General features: G+C 49.6%; 1 protein-coding gene across 3 annotated transcripts; it reads right to left on the reverse strand.

Annotated features, from left to right (window-relative positions):
* Positions 1 to 25,989, reverse strand: STK16 (serine/threonine kinase 16). 3 transcript variants are annotated; one of them, XM_040358148.1, is made up of 8 exons: positions 25,903 to 25,989; positions 20,544 to 20,653; positions 15,646 to 15,865; positions 14,243 to 14,376; positions 6,938 to 7,058; positions 5,518 to 5,613; positions 3,765 to 3,886; positions 1 to 591 (listed from the first exon to the last, which is right to left on the reverse strand). In XM_040358148.1, exons 2-8 carry the CDS (start codon positions 20,627 to 20,629, stop codon positions 453 to 455), a joined length of 918 nt encoding a protein of 305 aa, XP_040214082.1. In that variant the 5' UTR covers positions 20,630 to 20,653; positions 25,903 to 25,989; the 3' UTR covers positions 1 to 452. The 3 variants fall into 3 exon arrangements, with proteins under 3 accessions (XP_040214082.1, XP_040214080.1, XP_040214081.1); XM_040358146.1 differs by lacking the exon at positions 25,903 to 25,989 and adding an exon at positions 25,758 to 25,887; XM_040358147.1 differs by lacking the exon at positions 25,903 to 25,989 and adding an exon at positions 24,273 to 24,371.
* Positions 25,990 to 26,279: the final 290 nt, after the last annotated feature.

The following is a 26,279-nucleotide window of genomic DNA, read 5'->3' on the forward strand; positions in this document are numbered from 1 at the left end:
TCCAATCCAAGCATGAGGTTTAATGACAGCTTCCTATCACAGGAGACACAGAGGGGGCAGAACATACACAGCACACCGGGACCATGCTCCAGAGACCAGACAGACAAGACACTGGCCTGAGAGAAGTGGCCTCTGGGAGGGAAGACATGGGGAGGGGGTTCATACTTGTTCAATTCCCTGTAACAGATTTCTACAAAACTACATGAAGGCATCTTCCATCGCCACCCACTGAAGTAGAATGCGTTTCCAGGGTCTCACGTAATGGCGCAGTAAAATAGTCTTAAAAAGAATATCAGAGATAAAACCGTCATTGTTAAAAAGCGTTTAGAAGTTCAAGTTTCGATATCAACCACAGTCCTTCAGTCACACTGTCCGATCCAAAGGGACCAATCCCTTGTGTGACACCGGTCTAGCAGTTAAGCAGCACTTGAGTGAGGTCACTTCCTGTGATGTCATATCCTGGTGGTGGCCTGCCCGTCTACAGTTGGGTACAGCGCCTCCAGCTGGCTGAGGATTGTGGAGACGTACGGCCTGTCTACGTGATTCACCACCATCATGGAGGAAAGGAGGGTCTCCAGTCCTTGGGAGTACCTGTAAGAAGGGGAAACCCTTTTTAATGACGACAAGTAAAAACCGGTGAAGCGTTATGATATAGCAACTATACTAGAACCTCTGTAATGGAAAAATGTATCAAAGTAGACTAAGGGCTTATTTACACTTGCTTTGGTTTAACAAGGCTTCGGACAGGCTTTGTTAAAGCTCTCTGAACGCTGGTCAAATCTCTTGTCACCAAATAAAATGTATAGCTTACAGCCCTGTTCACACCTTGCTTCTGCTTCAAAAATTATACCCCTTGTAGCTTCAGTGGTGCTTCAAAAGTGTCTTCAAAACCTCACCAAAGCACCACCAAAAAAAAAAAAAAGACTTCCCACACAATTCATCAACGAGAAACAACCGGTATTAATCAAAGTTTAGTTAAATATTTAACCACTTCCCGCCCGCAGCATAACAGCCGGGAAGTGGTTCGGTTATCCCGACTGGGCTCCATATGACATCCAGCAGGATAACGTGGGGGCGCGCAGCGATCGTGAGTGTGGCGTGTCAGTCTGACATGCCACATAACCGATCGGGACAAGGAGCCTCTGTCGGAGGCTTCTTACCACGTGTGATCATTGCGTGAACCAGGAAGTGCCGGTAAACGACATTACTCAGTTCATGCCGACAGGGAGAGACGATCGGCAGCTCTCCCTGTCAGGGGGGGGGGGGGTCTGTGCTGATAATCAGTACTTTGATTATCAGCACAGCCCCCTCAGATCTGCCAATCAGCTACTAATCAGTGCCACAATAATAAATACTGTGAGTGCCAATCATTGCCCACCACAGTGCCCCAATAATAAATACTGTCAGTGCCCACAGTGCCAATCATTGCCCACCACAGTGCCAATCAGAGCCCAGCAATAACACCTGTCAGTATCTAATCAGTGCTGCCCATCCATCACAGCCGCCTGCCAGTGCCCATCCATCACAGCCGCCTGCCAGTGCCCATCCATCACAGCCGCCTGCCAGTGCCCATCCATCACAGCCGCCTGCCAGTGCCCATCCATCACAGCCGCCTGCCAGTGCCCATCCATCACAGCCGCCTGCCAGTGCTGCATATCAGTGCCATCTATTGGTGCCCATCAGTGCCCGCATATCAGTGTCCATCAGAGCCAAGGAAAACTAAATTTTATGACAAAAAACTAAGAAAACCCTTGTTTTTGTTATAAAAAAAATGTTTGTCTTTTTTCGTATGTTTAGCAAAAAATAAAAACCCCAGTGGTAATCAAAATACCACCAAAAGAAATCTCTATTTGTGGGAATAAAATGATAACAATTTGGTTTGGGTACAGTGTAGCATGACCGCGCAATTGTCATTCAAAGTGTGAAAGCGCTGAAAATTGTCCTGGGCAGGAAAGGGGGGGGGGGGGGGGGGGGGAGTGCCCGGTATTGAGGTGGTTAATAAGCAATTCCACAAAAACACTAGAAACAATAAAAAAGGTATATCTATATAACCTCCACCACATTCAGTTTAAAATTAGACAATGTTGTCAGAGGACACAGGTAGCCACTACAAACGCTCATACCACACATAAATTATGGGCCACCAATTCCACATAGTCATGTGCTGAATCTGTGATTAATTGGGTCACAGAATCTAACAGAGCTGTTGCCTGGAAATTCCGTGTGACACTCCACAGGGGAGAATAGCAACTTCACAGATAACTTCAGTAATGAATTAGATAGCGGTCCTTATGGAAGACATTCCCTGGATTGGAGGGAAGAAACGCAGATAATTCAGGTGGGTAAAAGGGGAAAGGAAAACACTGATATACTAGTAGTACATATATGAAAAAAAAAAAAAAAAAAATCTGAATTGGCATGGATAGCAAGTGGTTAATGATGCATAAAGAATGGTTTATGCTACCCAGTGTAGCAAACCAAATGCCATTCAGTTGTTACTAAAAAAAAAAAAAACACAACACAATGCACAGCATGAAGCCTTGATCTCTATATACCCTCTCTCAGATCCATGGTCTCCATACTCGCCGCCCTCTCTCAGATCCATGGTCTCCATACTCGCCGCCCTCTCTCAGATCCATGGTCTCCATACTCGCCGCCCTCTCTCAGATCCATGGTCTCCATACTCGCCGCCCTCTCTCAGATCCATGGTCTCCATATTTGCCGCCCTCTCTCAGATCCATGGTCTCCATACTCGCCGCCCTCTCTCAGATCCATGGTCTCCATACTCGCCGCCCTCTCTCAGATCCATGGTCTCCATACTCGCCGCCCTCTCTCAGATCCATGGTCTCCATACTCGCCGCCCTCTCTCAGATCCATGGTCTCCATACTCGCCGCCCTCTCTCAGATCCATGGTCTCCATACTCGCCGCCCTCTCTCAGATCCATGGTCTCCATACTCGCCGCCCTCTCTCAGATCCATGGTCTCCATACTCGCCGCCCTCTCTCAGATCCATGGTCTCCATACTCGCCCCCCTCTCTCAGATCCATGGTCTCCATACTCGCCCCCCTCTCTCAGATCCATGGTCTCCATACTCGCCCCCCTCTCTCAGATCCATGGTCTCCATACTCGCCCCCCTCTCTCAGATCCATGGTCTCCATACTCGCCCCCCCTCTCTCAGGTCCATGGTCTCCATACTCGCCCCCCCTCTCTCAGGTCCATGGTCTCCATACTCGCCCCCCCTCTCTCAGGTCCATGGTCTCCATACTCGCCCCCCCTCTCTCAGGTCCATGGTCTCCATACTCGCCGCCCTCTCTCAGATCCATGGTCTCCATACTCGCCGCCCTCTCTCAGATCCATGGTCTCCATACTCGCCGCCCCTCTCTCAGATCCATGGTCTCCATACTCGCCCCCCTCTCTCAGATCCATGGTCTCCATACTCGCCGCCCTCTCTCAGATCCATGGTCTCCATACTCGCCGCCCTCTCTCAGATCCATGGTCTCCATACGCCCTCTAGTGGCTGGCTAGGAGCACACATCATGTTCTCATCTTGCCAGGCAGTAGAAGGACAAGTGCGTTTCAACTGTGGGTCAGAAATCATATCTTCTTTGCAAATCACTGGTTTTCATTGGTATATCGGATTGACATTTTGGACTATACTATTAATTTTCTAGACCAGGGTGGTGCTGTTGACATATCATATCTTGTCAAAGCAGGCTGTTATGGGGGGAGAAGTAGATTTCCAGCACTGTAAACTGTGATATTACCTATTATTTTCAGGGATTGTGATGTTGTTTTGAACAGCCAAGGCCACGCTGTCCCCTTTTTGGAAAATCATGTCATACGGCCCCTCTCCAAACATCATGGAATACAGTACACAACCGAGAGACTGAGGAGTAAAACAACAAATGTGATATTGTTACAATGCATGAAACACTCAAAAGAAGATTATTTCTAAACTGTTAACATATATTCCAAACATAATAATATAATAAAACATAAAAAATAAAAAAAATCACTGCATTCTATGAAGAATAGATTAGGGGGTGTCCATGCATTTAAACTGGAACTATAAGCTACATCACACATTTTTGAGCCCCCATAACTGTTGACCTGTTATTGTTACACTTCCCATATTGGTCAAGCTGCCCAGGAAATTGTGAGAGAATACCACATTGGTCAGGGAAAAAAAAAACAGAACACACACACACACACACACACTTCCTGCAACCGATTCTTCATGACTGTCTAGGACAGTGATGGCGAACCTTGGCACCCCAGATGTTTTGGAACTACATTTCCCATGATGCTCTTGCACTCTGCATTGTAGGTGAGCATCATGGGAAATATAGTTCCAAAACATCTGGGGTGCCAAGGTTCGCCATCACTGGTCTAGGACTACACGGTCTACAGGGTGACAACACTGTTTCTTCTGCAGGTAAATAACACAACAGTGCCATCACCATGCAGACAGGGTCCCCATTACTGAAGTACTATAAAAAATATTTGACCTACTGACAAAATATGCAGGTAATAGAACTGGGGCAGTCAATGTTCAGCACGGTTTTGAATGCCTGTGATCAAGCGGTCACCAAAAGACTGTCTCTTGATTGCTGTGAACCAATCACAGGATGTAAACACATGCTTGCAATGACCAAGAAAAGGGGGGGGGGGGGCACACTAACCACAAAGACCAGCAAGAGGATAAACAAGAGGCATAAATTACCATAAAGGGGCCACACTGACCACCAATGTAGTAAAGAAAAAAACCAACACTGACCAACAGTTATGGTTTGATGATTCGGTACGAGTAATGTATATCTGAAGGCGAGAAAGAAAGAAAGAAAGAAAGAAAGAAAGAAAGAAAGAAGAGAGAAAAGGAGAGAAAGAAGAGGAGGAGAGAAAAGGAGAGAAAGAAGAGGAGGAGAGAAAAGGAGAGAAAGAAGAGAGAAGAGGAGGAGAAAAAAGAAGAGAGAAGAGGAGGAGAGAAAAGGAGAGAAGAGGAGGAGAGAAAAGGAGAGAAAGAAGAGAGAAGAGGAGGAGAGAAAAGAAGAGAGAAGAGGAGGAGAGAAAAGGAGAGAAGAGGAGGAGAGAAAAGGAGAGAAGAGGAGGAGAGAAAAGAAGAGAGAAGAGGAGGAGAGAAAAGAAGAGAGAAGAGGAGGAGAGAAAAGAAGAGAGAAGAGGAGGAGAGAAAAGAAGAGAGAAGAGGAGGAGAGAAAAGAAGAGAGAAGAGGAGGAGAGAAAAAAAGAGAGAAGAGGAGGAGAGAAAAGAAGAGAGAAGAGGAGGAGAGAAAAGAAGAGAGAAGAGGAGGAGAGAAAAGAAGAGAGAAGAGGAGGAGAGAAAAGAAGAGAGAAGAGGAGGAGAGAAAAGAAGAGAGAAGAGAACAGAGAAGAGAAATCGAAGAAAAGCGAAGAAAAGAGGAGATACAGATTAACATAATAGAGAAAAAATTAATTACAAAATACCTGAACGTTCACCCTTGTGATATATGTATTAGAAGAAAATTTGATGAATCATACCCAGATATCTGTCCTCTCATCAATCACACAGTTACTTTCCACGTTGAAGAGTTCGGGGGCGCGGTAGGAGATGGTACATCGCTGTGCTGCCCAGTCCTATAAGAGAACACCCATAATGATACCAAGGCTGTAATCTACCCCCGCTATCTGCTGGGAACAGTAAAGCTCTATAAAGAAGATACAAATTCCATGCAATTCTCTGTTGTTGGAATCTGGTGTATATATTAGTTTGTTTATCTATAAGTTCTCCATATATGCCAGCAATACATTTATTTATTGGTATTCGAGGTGTATTTATAAAATAAAGGCAGGGCAAAAACTGCATGTACATTTATTCTATGTGAATGGCGACAAAATGTAATGCTACATTCCCTCCAAGTCAGATGTTCTTCATTCAGAATAGTGAGAATCAGGAAAATAAGAAATTATGGCCACTAGATGGAGCTGACCATTACAGTAAATAAGTATTAAGGGCCAGATTCACATAGAACTGCAGCAGCGCAACTCTTACACCGCCGCAAGTTTTCATTGCAAGTGCCTGATTCACAAAGCACTTGCGATGAAAACTACGCTGGCGGCCTCCGGCGCAAGGCGGGCCAATTCAAATGGGCGTGTGCCATTTAAATTAGGTGCACTCCCGCGCCGGACCTACCGGGCATGCTCCGTTTCCTAACTCCCGCCGTGCTTTGCGCGCCGTGACGTCATTTTTTCGAACGGCGGCGGCGTACTTCCGTATTCCCGGACGGCTTACGCAAACGACGTTATTTTTTAAATTTCGACGCGGGAACAACGGCCATACTTTATACAGCAATACGATTGCTGTGTAAAGTTAAGGCACCAAAAAAAAAACGACTAACTTTGCGACGGGAAACTAGAATAGCGGCGACGTAGCGAACGCGAAAAACCGTCGTGGATCGCCGTAACTCCTAATTTGCATACCCGACGCTGGTTTACGACGCAAACTCCCCCCAGCGGCGGCCGCGGTATTGCATCTTAAGATCCGACAGTGTAAAACAATTACACCTGTCGGATCTTCTGGCTATCTATGCGTAACTGATTCTATGAATCAGTCGCATAGATAGAAACAGAGATACGACGGAGTATCAGGAGATACGACGGAGTATCAGGAGATACGACGGAGTATCAGGAGATACGACGGAGTATCAGCTCTGTGAATCTGGCCCTAATTTCCTATGATTATTAGCTCCATCTAGTGGCCTGTATTTTCCATGCTTTTCTTATAGCAGAGATAGGCAACATGTTACCCTCACGCGGTCGGGTGCTGCGGATTCCACAACGCCATCCTGCAAGTCTAATTTGTTGCTACAAACAGTAACTACAATATGGCGATGGGGAAAACCTACAAGCTCTTACAGTAAATTACTTTTATCTTGGACTAGGTGTGGAAGTTTAACCGTACCTGCACCGACATTGCCTGCCTGCTCCCCGACACTTCAATACGCGCGTGATTCATAGAGCCAAGATCCATCAGTATGGGCCGATCATCACCCTCCAGCAGCACGTTAGTTGGCTTTAGGTCCCTAAAAAATAAGACAAGGATGACTGTGAAAAACAATAGACAAATCTAAAAATTTGTACTCCTTTCTTTTTGCTTGCGTGCCAGCTAGAAATAGTTATGGCTGCCATCTACAGTACAAACCTGATGACCACACTGCCAGATGGAGGCAAAGGTGACGCTTCTGCATTTCCGACATTTCTCAGGATAAAGTTTGATCTGGCTGCTAGAAATGGGGCTGCAGGTCCAGCTGAGGTGCAAAGAATGCCATTCTATGGGGTTTTAGTTTCTTTACTTGTGGAATACTTTGTGTACATTCGGCCTGTTTGTGTCTGCACCACTGCTGCAGACAGGAACACTATACTGTCAAAAGTATTGGGACGCCTGCCTTTACATGAACTTTAATGGCAACCCAGTCTTAGTCCGTAGGGTTCAATATTGAGTTGGCCCCTCCCTTTGCAGCTATAACAGCTTCAACTCTTCTGGGAAGGCTGTCCACAAGATTTAGGAGTGTGTCTATGGGAATATTTAAACATTCTTCCAGAAGCACATTTGCGAGGTCAGGGACGGATGTTGGAAGAGAAGGCCTGGCTCGCAGTCTCCGCTCTAATTCATCCCAAAAGTGTTCTATCGGGTTGAGGTCAGGACTCTGTGCATGCCAGTCAAGTTTAGGGGTAGACCGATATATCAGCCAATATTTGGCCATTTTTGATAAATCGGCCGATTATTATCAAAATTAGGCCGATATTTTACACTGACCGCCATTCCTCCTCCACATTGAGGGGCTCTGGTAGCATCAAGAGCTGCGCTGAGTGTGAAACTGGAGGGAGAAAGGATGGTATCTGGGCGGGCCGCTACGTGTATGTGGCCCCACGCCCTTTCGAAAGCAGCCCAATCATTGGCTGGTGTAATTTAGCTGCTGGGTCCCGCCCACCCCGACATCGAGCCGACAGCTCCTCTCTCTCTCTTTCCTCTCCGTTAGTTTCACACAGTTACAGTTACAGTGGGCTTGGTGCAAAACCTGCCAGTGCCACCAGCCAGTGCCAATCAGTGCCATCTGTCAGTGCCACCCTCCAGTGCCACCGCCAATCAGTGCCACCTGCCAGTGCCACTGCCAATCAGTGCCACCTGTCCCAAACTAGTGCCATCTGTCCAAGCCAGTGCCAATAGTGCCATCTGTCAGTTTTAAACCAGTGTCACCTGCCAATGCCATCTGTCAGTTCCAAACCAGTACCATCTGTCAGTTCCAAACCAGTGCCATCTGTACTGATGACTAGAGGTCGACCGATATGGGTTTTTCTATGGCCGATGCCGATATTTAGAAATCAGGGCGGCCGATGGCCGCTATATAATGCCGATTTTTGCAGTCGATATTTTGGGCCGATTTTTTATTTTTTGCTAGGCGCGGGTGGTGCTGCGTTGTGGAGAGGGATGGGTGGTGCAGCATTGTGGAGAGGGATGGGTGGTGCAGCATTGTGGAGAGGGATGGGTGGTGCAGCATTGTGGAGAGGGATGGGTGGTGCAGCATTGTGGAGAGGGATGGGTGGTGCAGCATTGTGGAGAGGGATGGGTGGTGCAGCATTGTGGAGAGGGATGGGTGGTGCAGCGTTGTGGAGAGGGATGGGTGGTGCAGCATTGTGGAGAGGGATGGGTGGTGCAGCATTGTGGAGAGGGATGGGTGGTGCAGCATTGTGGAGAGGGATGGGTGGTGCAGCATTGTGGAGAGGGATGGGTGGTGCAGCATTGTGGAGAGGGATGGGTGGTGCAGCATTGTGGAGAGGGATGGGTGGTGCAGCATTGTGGAGAGGGATGGGTGGTGCAGCGTTGTGGGGGGGGGGGATGGGTGGTGCTGCGTTGTGGGGGGGGGGATGGGTGGTGCTGCGTTGTGGGGGGGGATGGGTGGTGCTGCGTTGTGGGGGGGGATGGGTGGTGCTGCGTTGTGGGGAGGGATGGGTGGTGCTGCGTTGTGGGGAGGGATGGGTGGTGCTGCGTTGTGGGGGGGGGGGGATGGGTGGTGCTGCGTTGTGGGGGGGGATGGGTGGTGCTGCGTTGTGGGGGGGGGGGGATGGGTGGTGCTGCGTTGTGGGGGGGGGGGGATGGGTGGTGCTGCGTTGTGGGGGGGGGGGATGGGTGGTGCTGCGTTGTGGGGGGGGGATGGGTGGTGCTGCGTTGTGGGGGGGGGATGGGTGGTGCTGCGTTGTGGGGGGGGATGGGTGGTGCTAGGCGCGGGTGGTGCTGCGTTGTGCAGAGGGATGGGTGGTGCTGCGTTGTGGAGAGGGATGGGTGGTGCTGCGTTGTGGAGAGGGATGGGTGGTGCTGCGTTGTGGAGAGGGATGGGTGGTGCTGCGTTGTGGAGAGGGATGGGTGGTGCTGCGTTGTGGGGGGGATGGGTGGTGCTGCGTTGTGGGGGGGGGATGGGTGGTGCTAGGCGCGGGTGGTGCTGTGTTGTGCAGAGGGATGGGTGGTGCTGCGTTGTGGAGAGGGATGGGTGGTGCTGCGTTGTGGAGAGGGATGGGTGGTGCTGCGTTGTGGAGAGGGCTGGGTGGTGCTGCGTTGTGGAGAGGGATGGGTGGTGCTGCGTTGTGGAGAGGGATGGGTGGTGCTGCGTTGTGGGGGGGGATGGGTGGTGCTGCGTTGTGGGGGGGGATGGGTGGTGCTGCGTTGTGGGGGGGGGATGGGTGGTGCTGCGTTGTGGGGAGGGATGGGTGGTGCTGCGTTGTGGGGAGGGATGGGTGGTGCTGCGTTGTGGGGAGGGATGGGTGGTGCTGCGTTGTGGGGAGGGATGGGTGGTGCTGCGTTGTGGGGAGGGATGGGTGGTGCTGCGTTGTGGGGAGGGATGGGTGGTGCTGCGTTGTGGAGAGGGATGGGTGGTGCTGCGTTGTGGGGAGGGATGGGTGGTGCTGCGTTGTGGGGAGGGATGGGTGGTGCTGCGTTGTGGGGAGGGATGGGTGGTGCTGCGTTGTGGGGAGGGATGGGTGGTGCAGCGTGGGGGGGGGGGTGGGTGGTGCTGCGTTGTGGGGGGGGTGGGTGGTGCTGCGTTGTGGGGGGGGATGGGTGGTGCTGCGTTGTGGGGGGGATGGGTGGTGCTGCGTTGTGGGGGGGATGGGTGGTGCTGCGTTGTGGGGGGGATGGGTGGTGCTGCATTGGGGGGGGGGGTGGGTGGTGCTGCGTTGTGGGGGGGATGGGTGGTGCTGCGTTGGGGGGGGGGATGGGTGGTGCTGCGTTGGGGGGGGGGGTGGGTGGTGCTGCGTTGTGGGGAGGGATGGGTGGTGCTGCGTTGTGGGGAGGGATGGGTGGTGCAGCGTGGGGGGGGGGGGGTGGGTGGTGCTGCGTTGTGGGGGGGGTGGGTGGTGCTGCGTTGTGGGGGGGGTGGGTGGTGCTGCGTTGGGGGGGGGGATGGGTGGTGCTGCGTTGGGGGGGGGGTGGGTGGTGCTGCGTTGGGGGGGGGGTGGGTGGTGCTGCGTTGGGGGGGGGATGGGTGGTGCTGCGTTGGGGGGGGGGGATGGGTGGTGCTGCGTTGTGGAGAGGGATGGGTGGTGCTGCGTTGTGGAGAGGGATGGGTGGTGCTGCGTTGTGGAGAGGGATGGGTGGTGCTGCGTTGTGGAGAGGGATGGGTGGTGCTGCGTTGTGGAGAGGGATGGGTGGTGCTGCGTTGTGGGGGGGGATGGGTGGTGCTGCGTTGTGGGGGGGGGATGGGTGGTGCTGCGTTGTGGGGGGGGATGGGTGGTGCTGCGTTGTGGGGGGGGATGGGTGGTGCTGCGTTGTGGGGAGGGATGGGTGGTGCTTGCGTTGTGGGGAGGGATGGGTGGTGCTGCGTTGTGGGGAGGGATGGGTGGTGCTGCGTTGTGGGGAGGGATGGGTGGTGCTGCGTTGTGGAGAGGGATGGGTGGTGCTGCGTTGTGGAGAGGGATGGGTGGTGCTGCGTTGTGGAGAGGGATGGGTGGTGCTGCGTTGTGGAGAGGGATGGGTGGTGCTGCGTTGTGGGGAGGGATGGGTGGTGCTGCGTTGTGGGGAGGGATGGGTGGTGCAGCGTGGGGGGGGGGTGGGTGGTGCTGCGTTGTGGGGGGGTGGGTGGTGCTGCGTTGTGGGGGGGGATGGGTGGTGCTGCGTTGTGGGGGGGATGGGTGGTGCTGCGTTGTGGGGGGGATGGGTGGTGCTGCGTTGGGGGGGGGGATGGGTGGTGCTGCGTTGGGGGGGGGGGGATGGGTGGTGCTGCGTTGTGGGGGGGGATGGGTGGTGCTAGGCGCGGGTGGTGCAGAGTTGTGCAGAGGGATGGGTGGTGCTGCGTTGTGGAGAGGGATGGGTGGTGCTGCGTTGTGGGGGGGGGGATGGGTGGTGCTGCGTTGTGGGGGGGGATGGGTGGTGCTAGGCGCGGGTGGTGCTGAGTTGTGCAGAGGGATGGGTGGTGCTGCGTTGTGGAGAGGGATGGGTGGTGCTGCGTTGTGGAGAGGGATGGGTGGTGCTGCGTTGTGGGGGGGATGGGTGGTGCTGCGTTGTGGGGGGGGATGGGTGGTGCTGCGTTGTGGGGGGGGATGGGTGGTGCTGCGTTGTGGGGGGGGATGGGTGGTGCTGCGTTGTGGGGGGGGATGGGTGGTGCTAGGCGCGGGTGGTGCTGAGTTGTGCAGAGGGATGGGTGGTGCTGCGTTGTGGAGAGGGATGGGTGGTGCTGCGTTGTGGGGGGGGATGGGTGGTGCTGCGTTGTGGGGGGGGGTGGGTGGTGCTAGGCGCGGGTGGTGCTGCGTTGTGGAGACGGATGGGTGGTGCTGCGTTGTGGAGACGGATGGGTGGTGCTGCGTTGTGGAGACGGATGGGTGGTGCTGCGTTGTGGAGACGGATGGGTGGTGCTGCGTTGTGGAGACGGATGGGTGGTGCTGCGTTGTGGAGAGGGATGGGTGGTGCTGCGTTGTGGAGACGGATGGGTGGTGCTGCGTTGTGGAGACGGATGGGTGGTGCTGCGTTGTGGAGACGGATGGGTGGTGCTGCGTTGTGGGGAGGGATGGGTGGTGCTGCGTTGTGGGGAGGGATGGGTGGTGCTGCGTTGTGGAGAGGGATGGGTGGTGCTGCGTTGTGGAGAGGGATGGGTGGTGCTGCGTTGTGGACAGGGATGGGTGGTGCTGCGTTGTGGACAGGGATGGGTGTTGCTGCGTTGTGGACAGGGATGGGTGGTGCTGCGTTGTGGACAGGGATGGGTGGTGCTGCGTTGTGGACAGGGATGGGTGGTGCTGCGTTGTGGGGAGGGATGGGTGGTGCTGCGTTGTGGGGAGGGATGGGTGGTGCTGCGTTGTGGGGAGGGATGGGTGGTGCTGCGTTGTGGAGACGGATGGGTGGTGCTGCGTTGTGGAGACGGATGGGTGGTGCTGCGTTGTGGAGACGGATGGGTGGTGCTGCGTTGTGGAGACGGATGGGTGGTGCTGCGTTGTGGAGACGGATGGGTGGTGCTGCGTTGTGGAGAGGGATGGGTGGTGCTGCGTTGTGGAGACGGATGGGTGGTGCTGCGTTGTGGAGACGGATGGGTGGTGCTGCGTTGTGGAGACGGATGGGTGGTGCTGCGTTGTGGAGACGGATGGGTGGTGCTGCGTTGTGGAGACGGATGGGTGGTGCTGCGTTGTGGAGACGGATGGGTGGTGCTGCGTTGTGGAGAGGGATGGGTGGTGCTAGGCGTGGGTGGTGCTGCGTTGTGGGGAGGGATGGGTGGTGCTGCGTTGTGGGGGGGTGGATGGGTGGTGCTGCGTTGTGGCAATGAAGATGATTGATTTGCAATGCATTGTGAAAATGAATGAGGATGAGAGTTACATTGTGAAGAGGATCTCCACAATGTAACTCTGATATACACCCAGAGTCATCCTCATCCATTTTCTCAATGCCAGCCTCAGCCAGGTTTCACTTTAAAAAGACATAAAATGAAGTCTGCAGGTATCTATCTGCATGCACCTGATAGGCTAGGTGCATGCTGATGAGATCACCAGCAAATCATTGAACAAGTGTAATAGAAGCAGCCAGCAGGCTCCCCCTCAGCAGGAAAGGAAGACAGAGCTGTCCACGATCTCCTGCTGGGGGGAGTTACCATGTCAGGTGGAAGCTAATTTTTTTTTTTCTCTATTACAGCACGCCGAGGGAGGGGGCGGGGCAGTACGATGAATGGCAGTGAAATCTCTCCTTAGCTTCTCTATAGTGGCCGTGCGGGTGTATGAATCAAGAATACATTGCTTCAAGAGCACCGATCAGTACTGCAAGTCAGGTGGCAGAGAAACAATCATTGGCCCTTTACAAGTATCTGCCACCTGACTTGCAGTACTGATCAGTGCTCTTGAAGCAATGTATTCTTGATTCATACACCCGCACGGCCACTATAGAGAAGCTAAGGAGAGATTTCACTGGCATTCATCGTACCGCCCCGCCCCTCCCTCGGCGTGCTGTATTAGAGAAACAAGCATTGGCACTTTACAAGTATCTAATACAGCATGCCGAGGGAGGGGCGGGGCGGTACGATGAATGCCAGTGAAATCTCTCCTTAGCTTGTGATTGTTTATCCAATACAGCACGCCAAGGGAGGGGGCGGAGCGGGGGCGCTACGATGCAAGGCCAGTAAAATCTTTCCTGGACTTCAATAGTGGGCGTGGTGATGGAGGACACACGCTGCTAGAGCACTGGTCAGTACTGCAGGGCAGGCGGCCATGCCAGCCGTTTATTGTAATAGTCGCGAATGACGCGAATCGGCCGTTTTTTTCACAATAATCGGCCGATGCCAATTTCATAAAAACGCCCAAATATCGGCCGATATATCGGTCGACTTCTACTGAGGACATCAAGTGTGTGCTAGAGTGACAGCAGTAAGCAGAAAGGAGTGAAGTGGGCGAGGTTTTTTATTTATTTTTTCTCTTTAAATTGGCCTAAAATAATCGGCCACAAAAATCGGCATCATATATCGCCCATCTGCTGCCCCAATTTCTAAATATCGGCATCAGCCAGAGAAAAACCCATATCGGTCTACCTCTAGTCAAGTTCCTCCGCCTCCTGGGTCATTGGATTTAAATTGACAGCAGCGGGAGCCAATGGCTGCACTGCTATCAATCTATCCATCCAATCAGGACCCAAGACAATATATATATAAAAAAATATATATATAGTGAACTGCCATTTTCCCCCCCAAGTATGTTCAGAAATCTCAGTACATAATCCCCACAATGACTTTGTAGGCAAGCCTCATACCTGTGAGCATAACTCTGATCATGAATGGCCTTGAGTCCCAGACATATCCCATGTAGAATGTGCAGTATCTTCTCTTCCGGTAGGAATTCATGCTTATCCCGCAACGCTTCAACTTTATTCCATAGGGTTCCCCTCTGAAAATACAGCACAAGAACAATGCAGTCTTTACTGGAAGTTAGACAATTCTCCGTGTTCATCGTCACTATTCAGGAGACTCATTTCCAGTGGTAAATAAAATGGCCAATAAGAATTGGTTCTTTTAATAGTAAAAAAAAAAAAACACTGTAGGAAATTTTTAAAAGAATATGTTAAAATATTTTTACGGTGACATTATGGAGTCGATTTACTAAAGGCAAAAAGATTGTGCACTCTACAAGTGCAGTTGCTCCAGAGGTTAGTAAATGAGGTAAAAGGGTTCACTTTGTAAAGCATACCCAATCACAAGCAAGGAAATAAAATACAAAATAAAAAGGTTTGCTTCCACGTGTTGGGATGATGAATGTTTTCTCCCCCTGCTCTCTATTGCTGTAGTGTTCCTTGACATTGCCCAAAGGATCCCAAGTGTTCGCTTCATGTTTTTCCATAGCACTGCCAATGTACACAGCACTACACAAACATACAATGCCACACCTCGCAGACACAGTGTGGGAAAAAATAATCATGACAATACAAAATCAAATAAACTAAATTTGAGAGGGGGGGGGGAGCAATGCCTCACTTGCAGCAATCAATAAGTAGTTATAAGTAGTTATAAGTAGTACATAGCCGCCAAGTGTATGACTCGGTCCTGGTGTCCGCGTCATTGCATTTGATTGACAGAAGCGGGAGCCAATGGCTGCGCTGCCATCAATCTATCCAAAGAGGAGCTGATCAGCCATAGAGAGAATGTCGCGGGATCACACCCTTGGAAATTTGGGGCTCAGGAACACAGCAAGGTGTTTTTTTCCCCTTAAAGCATAGGATGCATCAAGGTGAAAAAAACACCAAGGTTTAGAACCCCTTTAAGCTTTCTGTATGGGTGCCATTCTGACAACCAGTGTAAGGAGGGGGTCTTCCCACTAGACACCAATGTAAGGGGCCACCAATGGATTGGTTTTAGCAAGGATTCCTAAAACTTGAAAAACTTTCAAGAGTTGCTCTGCGGAAATATGTTAGAGAAAGGCTGAAGTAACTGATCGTTTGCAATGGGAACAGCAGGGGTAGGCATACCTTGGCACTCCAGTTGTGGTGAAACTACAAATCCCATCATGCCCCTGCCCCTAGAAGTCATGTCTGTGATTGTCAGGGTCTTGCAATGTCTCATGGGCCTTGTAGTTTCACCACAGTTGGAGGGCCGTGGTTGCCTACCCCTGGCCTAGAGTTTGCCAGAAGGACCAGAGTTAGGACCAGGGTAGTGCAATTACCTTAACATAAGGAAGCAGCAGCCAGGCTTCCCACTTAGGCCCCTTCTCGATCATGCAGTGCCCCACCAGACGAAGGATGTTGGGGTGGTTGAACATTCGGTGCATCTCCACCTCATGAAGCGCCTCCTTGCGATCCTCCCGGTCGTGGCATAGAATGCGTTTTAGGGCATAAAAGCGCCCGTCATGGATCCCTTCAACCAGATCTACATAACTGAAACCTCTGCAAGGAAAGAAAATGCAGAAAAACACAGATTAACACCCAATTAAACCTTCACTTTATATTAGCCAAATGCATTCCAGATGTCTAAATGCAAAAGGTGTGCAAAGTCTTAGGCTGGGCTCACAAATATGTGGTTGAGGCTCCCAGCAGGGGGTCCTGTGCGTCCCCGTTCACCGATTCAGGTGCAAATCAGGGCCGAATTTCCGCCTGAATCTAAACCAAAGACGCATGGGACCCTTTCCAAATGCGGACTGCGGCCACCCCAAGGTGTGTAGACCAGCTCCATGGACAGCTGGTCACACTCTCCTGTCATGCGAATTGAATGCGGGGAAACCCAGCCTAACAGTTTATTTTTCTCAACCCTTTACTACTGGCTGCACACGGCACTGCCACATACACTATGGGGTAGATTCAGAAAGAAGTTACGCTGGCGTATCTATTAATACGCCGCGTAACTTCTAGGATGCTCCGGCGTATCTTTTTTCTGTATTCAGAAAACAAGATACGCCGGAATTTGGCTAAGATCCGACTGGCGTAAGTCTCTTACGCCGTCGTATCTTAGTTGCATATTTACGCTGGCCGCTAGGTGGCACTTCCGTCGATTTACATGAGGAATATGCAAATTAGGTAGATACGCCAATTCAGAAACGTACGTCTGATCGGCGCATTTTTTTACGTCGTTTACGTTAGGCTTTTTCCGGCGTAAAGTTACTCCTGCTATATGAGGCGTATCCTATGTTAAGTATGGACGGCGTCAAATTTTCCTTCGATTACGACGTTTGCGTAAGTCGTTAGCGAATAGGGCAATGTGCGTAATTTACGTTCACGTCAAAAGCATTGGCTTTTTGCGGGTTAATTTGGAGCATGCGCACTGGGTTACGTTCACGGATGGTGCATGCGCCGTTAGTCAAAAACATCATTTACGTGGGGTCATGTTTTATTTAAATAAAACACGCCCACCTCTTCACAATTTGAATTAGGCGTGCTTACGCCGGCAGATTTACGCTACGCCGCCGTAACTTAGGGCGCAGGTTCTTGGTGAATACAGAACCTGCCTCACTAAGTTACAGCGGCGTAGCGTATCTGAGATACGCTACGCCCGCACAAAGTTACGGCGCGATACCTAAAACTAGCCGTATATTAACAAAAATATTGTGACGACTGCCTTTACACGCACATGACCTTTAAAGAGGTTATAAACCACTGGGATGTTTATTTTTTGTACCCTGCAAGGTATTGTCATAATGTGCTTGTATGCATCGCACACTAGCACATTATGTTAAACTTACCTTAAAAGTAAGCTCTTCCAGCGTCGAGATATCGGAGCTGCAGGCGCTCCCATCTTCACCCGTCTTGCTTCCGTGTTCGCGGACTCCGATTCTTTGAGAGCCTTCAGAGCCATGTGCCATTAAAAAAAAAAGCCTGCGACGTCATCGTGGCATCGACCGAGCCCCAATGACGTCACAGGCTTTTTTTAGGGCACAAGGCTCTGAAGGAATAGCACTTGTGTCGTACCTTCAGAACGCATGCGCCAGTGACATTACCAACTACATGTACAGTAAATATCTCCTAAACGGCGCACGTTTGGAAGATATTTACACTACCTATAGGCAAGCAGAGGTTTACTTTCACTTTAGGGGCATCCCAGTATTAGTCCGTAGGGTTCAATATTGAGTTGGGCCACCCTTTGCAGCTATAACAGCTTCAACTCTTCTGGGAAAGCCATCCACAAGGTTTAGGAGTGTGTCTATGGGAATGTTTGACCATTCTTCCAGAAGAGCATTTGTGAGGTCAGGCACTGATGTTGGATGAGAAGGCCTGGTTCACAGCTGTCCTCTCTGCTCTCCTCTCTCTCCCCCTCCTCCCTGCCTGTCAGCTCTGTGTTCTGTGTCTATTATTAGAAACAACATTTTAGAAATGGTTACTGGCAGACCGTTTATTACAGTTAGGCATACCACACTGTAAAAGTCTTTTATTAAAGCGGAGGTTCACCCAAAAATCCACTTTTTGACATTAGCTGTGGCATACTGCTAACATCTGCAGTATGCTGTTTTTTTTTACTTGTACTTATCGTTATATGAGCCCTTGTTTTCCGGCTCCGAGTGGGGAATCCTGCGGGGAATGGGCGTTTCTAAGCGAAGAGGAGTTGATTGACGGCTGCTAAGGCGTGTCTTGGCCTCTGTTTAATCTTCAACTGCCATGATGCTGCACATGTGATCAGTTATGACACCAGCCATTGGATGGTTTGACAGTTTGGTTGAGAGCACAACCAATGTGACAGTTAGCATTCCCGGCATGCCAGGAATGTAACTGCTTTTTCAAACTGTTAAATTGATGGGTTTACTTCCGCTTTAAGGATGCTGGAAAGTTCATTTTGAGGGTGAAACTCCGCTTTAAGACGAGTCACGTAAATACAGTCTTAGAGCCATCTTCAGGACGGTCACGTGACTCTCGGCCGGTCTCCAGCAGAAGGGGCTGAGCGGTCTTGTGATCTCCCCAGCTGATGTCAGAAAGAGATCTCGGCCCCTCCTGCAGTAGCCCTGTATCCAAGGGGGTTTTATACAGTGTGTTATGCCCAACTATATTAGAGGGGCTCCCAGTGATTTACAGATTTGGGTTCACAAACACTTCAAGATCTCTTTAAAGGGCCAGCTCTGGCTGGTAATAAGAGCTAAAAAATAAACCTAAAGTAGAAAACGCCTGTCTCTTGCCAGCATGCTGCAGAGAAGGACCCTCACTCTCTATGGAAAAATCAATGGTCTCTTTGCAGAGGTCTGACATACCGCCTGCCTGAGTCAGAGCTCTCCAATTAGCAGAGGATGTGCTTCTCTGATTGCAGCGCTATAGTTTCTACTCGTTAGAGGTTGGGCCTTTGAAGAGAGACCACCACTTACACACAGAGAACAGTCCTTTTCTACAGCATGCTTGTAGGGGACAGGCTTTTCTACCCAGCTGTGGCTGCTTTATAAATAAAACTAACTAAAGGACAGTGTGACTAATTCAGCTTTTTCTCACGCAACAGGGCTGGTGATTGGCCAGTGAGGTACCCACAATTGTCACATAGGAAAGGAGGAGAAATAGAGAACCCTCAGCCCCGTCTAAGCTCCAAGTAATAAGCTGCAGCTTACATTGGAGCTTCCTCTTTTCATTGGTGGGTGAATGAAGCAAAAGTAGAGGCGTGAAGAGCCTGTAAATATAACCAGCTTGCTATTGGGGGCACTCTGTAAGGGAGGAGGAGCCAGGAACGTCCCCAGGGAACCCAAAAAGAAGAGGATCGGGGCTGCTCCGTGCAAAACCATTGCACAGGGAAGGCAAGTATAACATTTTTTTTTTTTAACACCCTCAGAATCACTTTAAGTAAAAAAAAAAAAAAAATTCCTTGGGCTACATGAGAAAAAAAAAACACAGGTTTGCCTTAAATATGTTTCTTGGTTGACCGCTTAAGACCCGGACCATTATTCAGGTAAAGGACCTGGCCCCTTTTTGCAATTCTGCACTGCGTGGCTTTAACTGACAATTGCGCGGTCGTGCGACGTGGCTCCCAAACAAAATTTACATCCTTTTTTCCCCACAAATAGAGCTTTCTTTTGGTGGTATTTTATCACCTCTGCGTTTTTTTTTTTTTTGCGCTATAAACAAAAATAGTGACAATTTAAAAAAAAAAAAAATCAATATTTTTTACTTTTTGCTATAATAAATATCCCCCAAAAAATATATATAACATTTTTTTTTTTTCCCCTCAGTTTAGGCCGATACGTATTCTTCTACATTTCTTTTTTTTACCAAAAATATCGCAATAAGCGTTTATTGATTGGTTTGCGCAAAAGTTAGAGCGTTTACAAAATAGGGGATAGTTTTATGGCATTTTATTATTTTTATTTTTTTTACTAGTAATGGCGGCGATCAGTGATTTTTTTTTCGTGACTGCGACATTATGGCACTATTTTGGGACCATTGTAATTTTTACAGCGAACAGTGCAATAAAAATGCATGGATTACTGTAAAAATTACACTGGCAGTAAATGGGTTAACCAGGAAGGGGCGCTGTAGGGATTAAGTGTGTCCTAAGGGAGTGTTCTTACTGTGTGGGGGCGTGGCTGTGCGTGTGACGTCACTGATCGTCGTTCCCAAACACAGGGAACAGACGATCAGTAACAGCCACACTAGGAAGCATGGAGAGAGGTTTGTTTACACTAACCTCTCCCCGTTCTTCCTCTCTGTGACCCGATCGCGGGACACCGGCGCCGATCGGGTCCCCTGCTTCCGCGGGGACATTCACTGAGCTGCGCGACCCACGGCTTGGCTCTTAAAGGGGACGTACATGTACGCCCTTGTGCCCAGCCGTGCCATTTTGTCAACGTATATCATCGTGCGGCGGTCCTCAAGTGGTTACATTAGCTGCTTTTTGTGAATGTATATTAGGGGGTCTTCAAACTACGGCCCTCCAGTTGTTCAGGAACTACAATTCCCATCATGCCCAGTCATGTCTGTGAATGTCAGTGTGTTACAATGCCTCATGTGATGTGTAGTTCTACAGCAGCTGGAGGGCCGTAGTTTGAAGATCCCTGATGTATATGTTCAGCCCATCACTAAGCCATAGTGTTTTTTTTATTTTTTACAGGGTTTGTGTTGCCCCTTTTTTGTTTTGTGCAAAGAGAAAATACAGATTGTTACTTACCCCTCTCCCAGCTTCTCTACAAACAGGTAACGCTTGTTTTCGATGGTTAGGACTCCCCGAGAACAGATACAGAGAGTAGCACCCATTGCTGCCCACACATTCTTCGCTCACTAAAAAAAGGAAAAACAAAGATTAGACACGGAGCAACTCAAAATCACTTTGGAAAGTAATTATCATGTAAACATTCTAGTGGTGCATGAAAATGAAAATTCTGGACCGAAATGAAAATTCAGGCTGCACTTTTTATTTATATAGAAGAATTGTATACAGTATTTTACTTTTTAATTAATATCACAAATTTAAATCAATGAGAATTCACTTTTGCCCATTATTGGCACCTTTTTACGCTATTTTTGGGCCAATAATTTAAAGCGGCCGATATTTAATTATGAAGATTAATATCTTATTTCATGGTGCCGCAGTACGGTCACGTCACCTCCCAGCTGGCGTCAGAGGGGAATCTCAGCACCTCCCACCAGGGCCGCCATCAGGGGGGTACAGGCAGTACACCTGTAAGGGGCCCGGATGGCAACTCCCCTTTTTTTATTTATTTAAAAAAAAAATGATATAATTTTTTTTTTTTTTTTAGAGGTCCCCAGGGGCCCGAAGGCCCCCAGGGCCCCGGATGGTAACCCCCCCTTTTTTATTATTTATAAAAAAAAAAATCTAATATATTTTTTATTAAAGGGGCAATTTTTTTTTTTAGGGGTACGGGGGGCCCGGAGATATATATATTTATTATTAAAGGGCCCAGAGGTCCCCAGGGCCCCCGGATGGCAACCCCCCTTTTTTTTATAAAAAAAATATAATTTATATATATATAAAAGGGCTCAGAGGTCCCCAGGGCCCCATGTGGCAAACCCCCTTTTTTTTTTTTTTTTTATAAATTTTTGTTTATATATATATATATATATATATATATATATATATATATATATACACACACACACACAAATAAAAAATATATATATATATTTATTATTATTATTAAAGGGCCCAGAGGTCCCTGATGGCAACTCCCCTTTTTTGTAATTTCTTTTTATAAAAAAAATAACAATTATTTGTATAGATTTTATATATATATATATATATATATATATATATATATATATATATATATTTTTTTTTTTATTTTTTTTTTTATTAAAGGGCCCAGAGGTCCCCGGCAGGGCTGTCTTTTCCATTGGGCACGCTGGGCAGTTGCCCGGGGGCCCCACTTGCCTGGGGGGGCCCCTCATAGGCTGCCCAGCAACCCCAGTAAACAATGATGGAGAGCAGCGGGTCAGAACTGTAGAACTGTATCGTGTCTACAGTCTCTGAGGAAGAGGAGTCAAGAGTAGGAGCGCCTCCGGGATGGGGGTCACGGGAGAAGTCAGACATGAGGAGACAGTAGGATAAAACCAGAGCAGCCATGCTGGAGCCATCTAACTGAGCCGCGCATGTTGCACCTGAGAGGAGATCAGCGATAGCGCCGCCAGGCCAGTCTAAGGGACGGGTGGTTGCTGATGTAAGGGGGGAGTGAATACAAAAATATTAGTGACCCCCCCTTACCTTAGTGTATTTACTCTACGGAAGGTGGTCTCTGGTCACCAGAGTGCCCCACACATCAGAGTTCCTGGTGTTCCCCTTTACATCAGAGTCTGCAGGATTCCCCCTTACAGTGCAAGGACCCTGATGTAAAGAGAAAGCAGTGAACTCTGATATAAGGTAGTCTCTGGTCACCAGAGTCCCCCTCCACATCAGAGTTCCCCCTTACATCATGATCTGCAGCGTTCCCCTTTACATAAGAGTTCCCTTTCACTGTAAGGGGGGAATCCTGCATATAGTAACCCAACCTTCATGTCAATGAAGAAATTTGTAAAACTGTAATTTTAGGTACTTTTTTTGCAGCGCCAGTAAAAAAAATGTGGTTCTGCCAGTAAATTTCATGATTTTTGTCAGTAAATTCTCGTGCACGATTGTGTAGACAGGGCCCCAATGCACTGTATTGCCCGGGGGCCTATAATGCTCTTAAGATGCCACTGGTCCCCGGATGGCTACCCCCCTTTTCTTATCTATATTTTTCTTTATTTCTTCTTTTTTTGTAAGGGGCCCAATAATTCCCGATGGCTGCCCTGCCTCCCACTGCAGTCCTTAAATTGGGTGAAAGACAGCGGCAGGAGGTCATGTGACCGCATAGTGGCGCTGTGAAATAAGGTATCAAGATTCACCATTCTAAAAAACACTGTACAATATAGCTTGCTATAACAGAGGAGATATACCAGTAATTGAGCTCAGTGACTTTATAACCACTTTAAAGCGGATGTGCCACTAAACAAATATATTAAAAGCCAGCAGCTACAAATACTGCAGCTGCTGACTTTTAATATAAGGACACTTACCTGTCCTGGAGTCCAGCGGTGATCGCAGCAGATGACGAGCCGATCGCTCGTCACCCTGCTGCTCCCCCCTCCATCCACGGTGAGGGAACCAGGAAGTGAAGCGCTCCGGCTTCACTGCCCGGTTCCCTACGGCGCATGCGCGAGTCGCGCTGCGCCCGCCAATAGGCTCCCGCTGTGTGCTGGGAGCCGAGTGTTCCCAGCATACAACGGGGGACGGACGGGAAGCGGAGAAAAAACCCGTCCTTTGCCCGTATCGTAGGGCCGGAAGTGGGTGCAGATACCTGTCTGTAGACAGGTATCTGCACCCCCCTCCCCCCTGAAAGGTGTCAAATGTGACACCGGAGGGGGGGAGGGTGCCGATCAGCGGGACTCCACTTTAGAGTGGAGATCCGCTTTAAGACCGGGTTCACACTATTGCGAATTGGATGCGAGATCCATGCATCCAATTTGCAATAGCAGGAGAATGTGAATGGCTCTCTATGGAGGCGGTTCACATATCTCCGATGCGGCTCTGGTGAAAATTTGCAAAGGAGCCCTGTGCGTCTTTTGGTCTATTTTAGATCCGAAATCAGACCTGAAAAGGTGAACCAGGATGCACCGAACCCCTGCTGGGAGTCGCATCGGCATCCAGTGTGAACGGATTCATTCAGACAAAGTCCACCAGCATAAGGATTAGTTCTCATTGAATGCAAGAATTCCTTTAGGACGGGAGCGGACAGCCGCCGCGCGTGCAGGCTCCCTTTGCATGCATCCACCCCAAGCTACAAACAGGCAGCCTACAGATCTGAATGCAGATACAGCAGCTGCAAAGATCCGAACACACACTGTCTGTGTCCAGGAATCGTACACTCGCTCTAGCCCACATGTCAAATTTTTGACATGAAGCTGTATTTGTTCAGCCCTTGTGTCAGCATTCACCTCTGTAGACTGCCTGTGCAGCCTGGGGCGGATGCAGGCACAGTAACAAAGGGAGCTTGCACGCAGGGCGGGCGTCTGTTCTTTATGTTGCTGGTGTTCATTGAAATCTTCCTTCCTCTGCCCCCCCTCCATACCACCTCAGCAGTAACCTCTCAGATGTGTGGGGGTAATACAGCTGCTAGACCTGTCAGACACCATGCCAACTATGCCCACCCTTTCCACTCCCCTCCTCCATTCATAGAAGCTGTATTATACCTTCTATCAAGGAAAAGCACTCAATGAATAGAGGGCAGGTGGATAAATGAAAGGTCCGCCTCCATCCATAGAGCGCCACAATTCATAATAACAAGGTAAACACTTAAAGGAACCTTGTCATTAACACAAATAAATTGAAGCTGGCATACCGGGAAAGAAGCTAGTAAATACTTACCTTTCTGGCTGCCCGCGCCACCCGTACTCCGCTTCATTCAGTAGAATTTTCTCCAAAGTCTGCAGAAAAACAGCATGTCCAGGAATGTCGATCTTCTGGTTTCCTCCTGCTGGTTTCTCCTTCACTTCATTACAGGTAACAGTGGTGATGTGCAGGTCAGCAGGAGGAACCAGTGAGAGGTGTGGAGGACCCAGAAATAAGGTGTGCTGGCTCTGCTCTGACTTTCCTGATCTGCTGGCTTGTTCCAGGTAAGGAATAAAGCCAGACGACTAGCAACAGCAGCTTCCACATTTTCCTCGGCGCTATAAAGTATTTTACCGCAAAGGTGACAGGTCAACTTTAGGTCTATGATGGCTGTTAGCCGTGTCTGAGCCCCCTGCCTTTGATGGCCTGAAGTGACCCCAATCACAACTTCCTAACTGTACTCAATGAGAGCGCCCCCTGCAGGCTGTACATAGTGACCTGCTGATCGCATACTACGAGAGCGCCCCCTGCAGCCCCGTACATACATAGCGCTCTGCTGATCGCATCCTATGAGAGCGCCCTCCTGCAGGCTGTACATAGTGCTTTGCTGATCGCATCCTATGAGAGCGCCCCCTGCAGCCCCGTACATAGTGCTCTGCTGATCGCATAATATGAGAGCACCCTCTGCAGGCTGTACAAAGTGCTCTGCTGATAGCATACTACGAGAGCGCCCCCTGCAGCCTGTACATAGAACTCTGCTGATCAAATCCTAAGAGAGCGCCCCCTGCATGTAATCTGTACATAGTATTCTGCATTTGCATACTACGAGAGCGCCCCCTGCAGCCTTTACATAGTGCTCTGCTGATCGCATCCTATGAGAGCGCCCTCCTGCAGGCTGTACATAGTGCTCTGCTGATCGCATCCTATGAGAGCGCCCTCCTGCAGGCTGTACATAGTGCTCTGCTGATCGCATCCTATGAGAGCGCCCTCCTGCAGGCTGTACATAGCATTCTGCTGATCAAATCCTATGAGAGCACCCCCCTGCATGTAATCTGTACATAGTGTTCTGCTGATTGCATATTATGAGAGCGTCCCCTGCATGTACAGATGTACACAGTGTTCTGCTGATCACATCTGATGAGAGCACACCTCCCTGCATGTAACCTCTACATAGTGTTCTGCTGATCACATACTATGAGTGCACCCCCCCCCCTGCAATCTGTACATATGGCTCTGCTGATTGCATATTATGAGAGCCCCCCCTACAATGCAATGTGTACATAGCACTCTGCTGATCACATCCTATGAGAGCCCCCCCCCCCCCCCCCCCCCGCAATGCAGAAAACCTGAATAATAATACTAGAACATCATACTCAGGGGCTTCCCAGGATAGCAATGTGTCTGACATCACCAGGTACAATGAATGGAAACATACCACACATGGCGACACACACATAACCTTACAAGCAGCAATGCCAATACACCACACACAGACACTACAGACGGGTAGAAGCTCCATACCGGCTCCTCTGGGTGATGCCAGCACAGCAGCTCCCAGCCTAACCCGGAACCATCACAGCACAGAGCAATCAGCTGGCGGCGCGTTGTATTGACGTCACGAGGAAGCGCCGTCTCTAGGTACATGTGACCCGGGTTGCTATGTTACCGTGGCCGGTGTAGTGTCAAATTCCGCTCCCCATCACAAAAAGCACCGAAAGTGACGTTTTTTTCGCCGCCATCTTGCTACACCCCACAAGACATTAGTGTTACAGATATGGCGACCCGTCAGAATTAATAACGGAAGTGACGTTGCGTCGTCGCCATCTTGCTACACCTCGCACTCCTCCATTGTAAGGATACACTGAGAAGGAGGGACAAGCGGACATCTTGTTATACCCACTGGAGTTTTGCATTTCACATTTATTTTTAACACAAAACGGAGCTTATATTCTTAAAAACATTGTTTGGAAATCCGACGGACTGTTTACATGTTGAATTTTAAAACCAGAGGTGTTCTGTCACATTAGTAAACATGTAAGGTCA

Source organism: Rana temporaria, chromosome 6, assembly GCF_905171775.1.
Source record: "Rana temporaria chromosome 6, aRanTem1.1, whole genome shotgun sequence".
In the NCBI taxonomy this organism is placed as follows: Eukaryota; Metazoa; Chordata; class Amphibia; order Anura; family Ranidae; genus Rana; species Rana temporaria.

What these genes read in the sequence shown, in the direction of transcription:
- STK16 (XM_040358148.1), bottom strand. Translation starts at nt 20,629, where the DNA reads ATGGGTGCTACTCTCTGTATCTGTTCTCGGGGAGTCCTAACCATCGAA. An exon ending in GATCAGAGTTATGCTCACAG is followed by an intron (nt 7,059 to 14,242) that starts GTATGAGGCTTG and finishes CTTATTTTTTAG; the next exon opens with GGACCTAAAGCCAACTAACG. An exon ending in GGCAGGCAATGTCGGTGCAG is followed by an intron (nt 5,614 to 6,937) that starts GTACGGTTAAAC and finishes GTTCTCTTATAG; the next exon opens with GACTGGGCAGCACAGCGATG.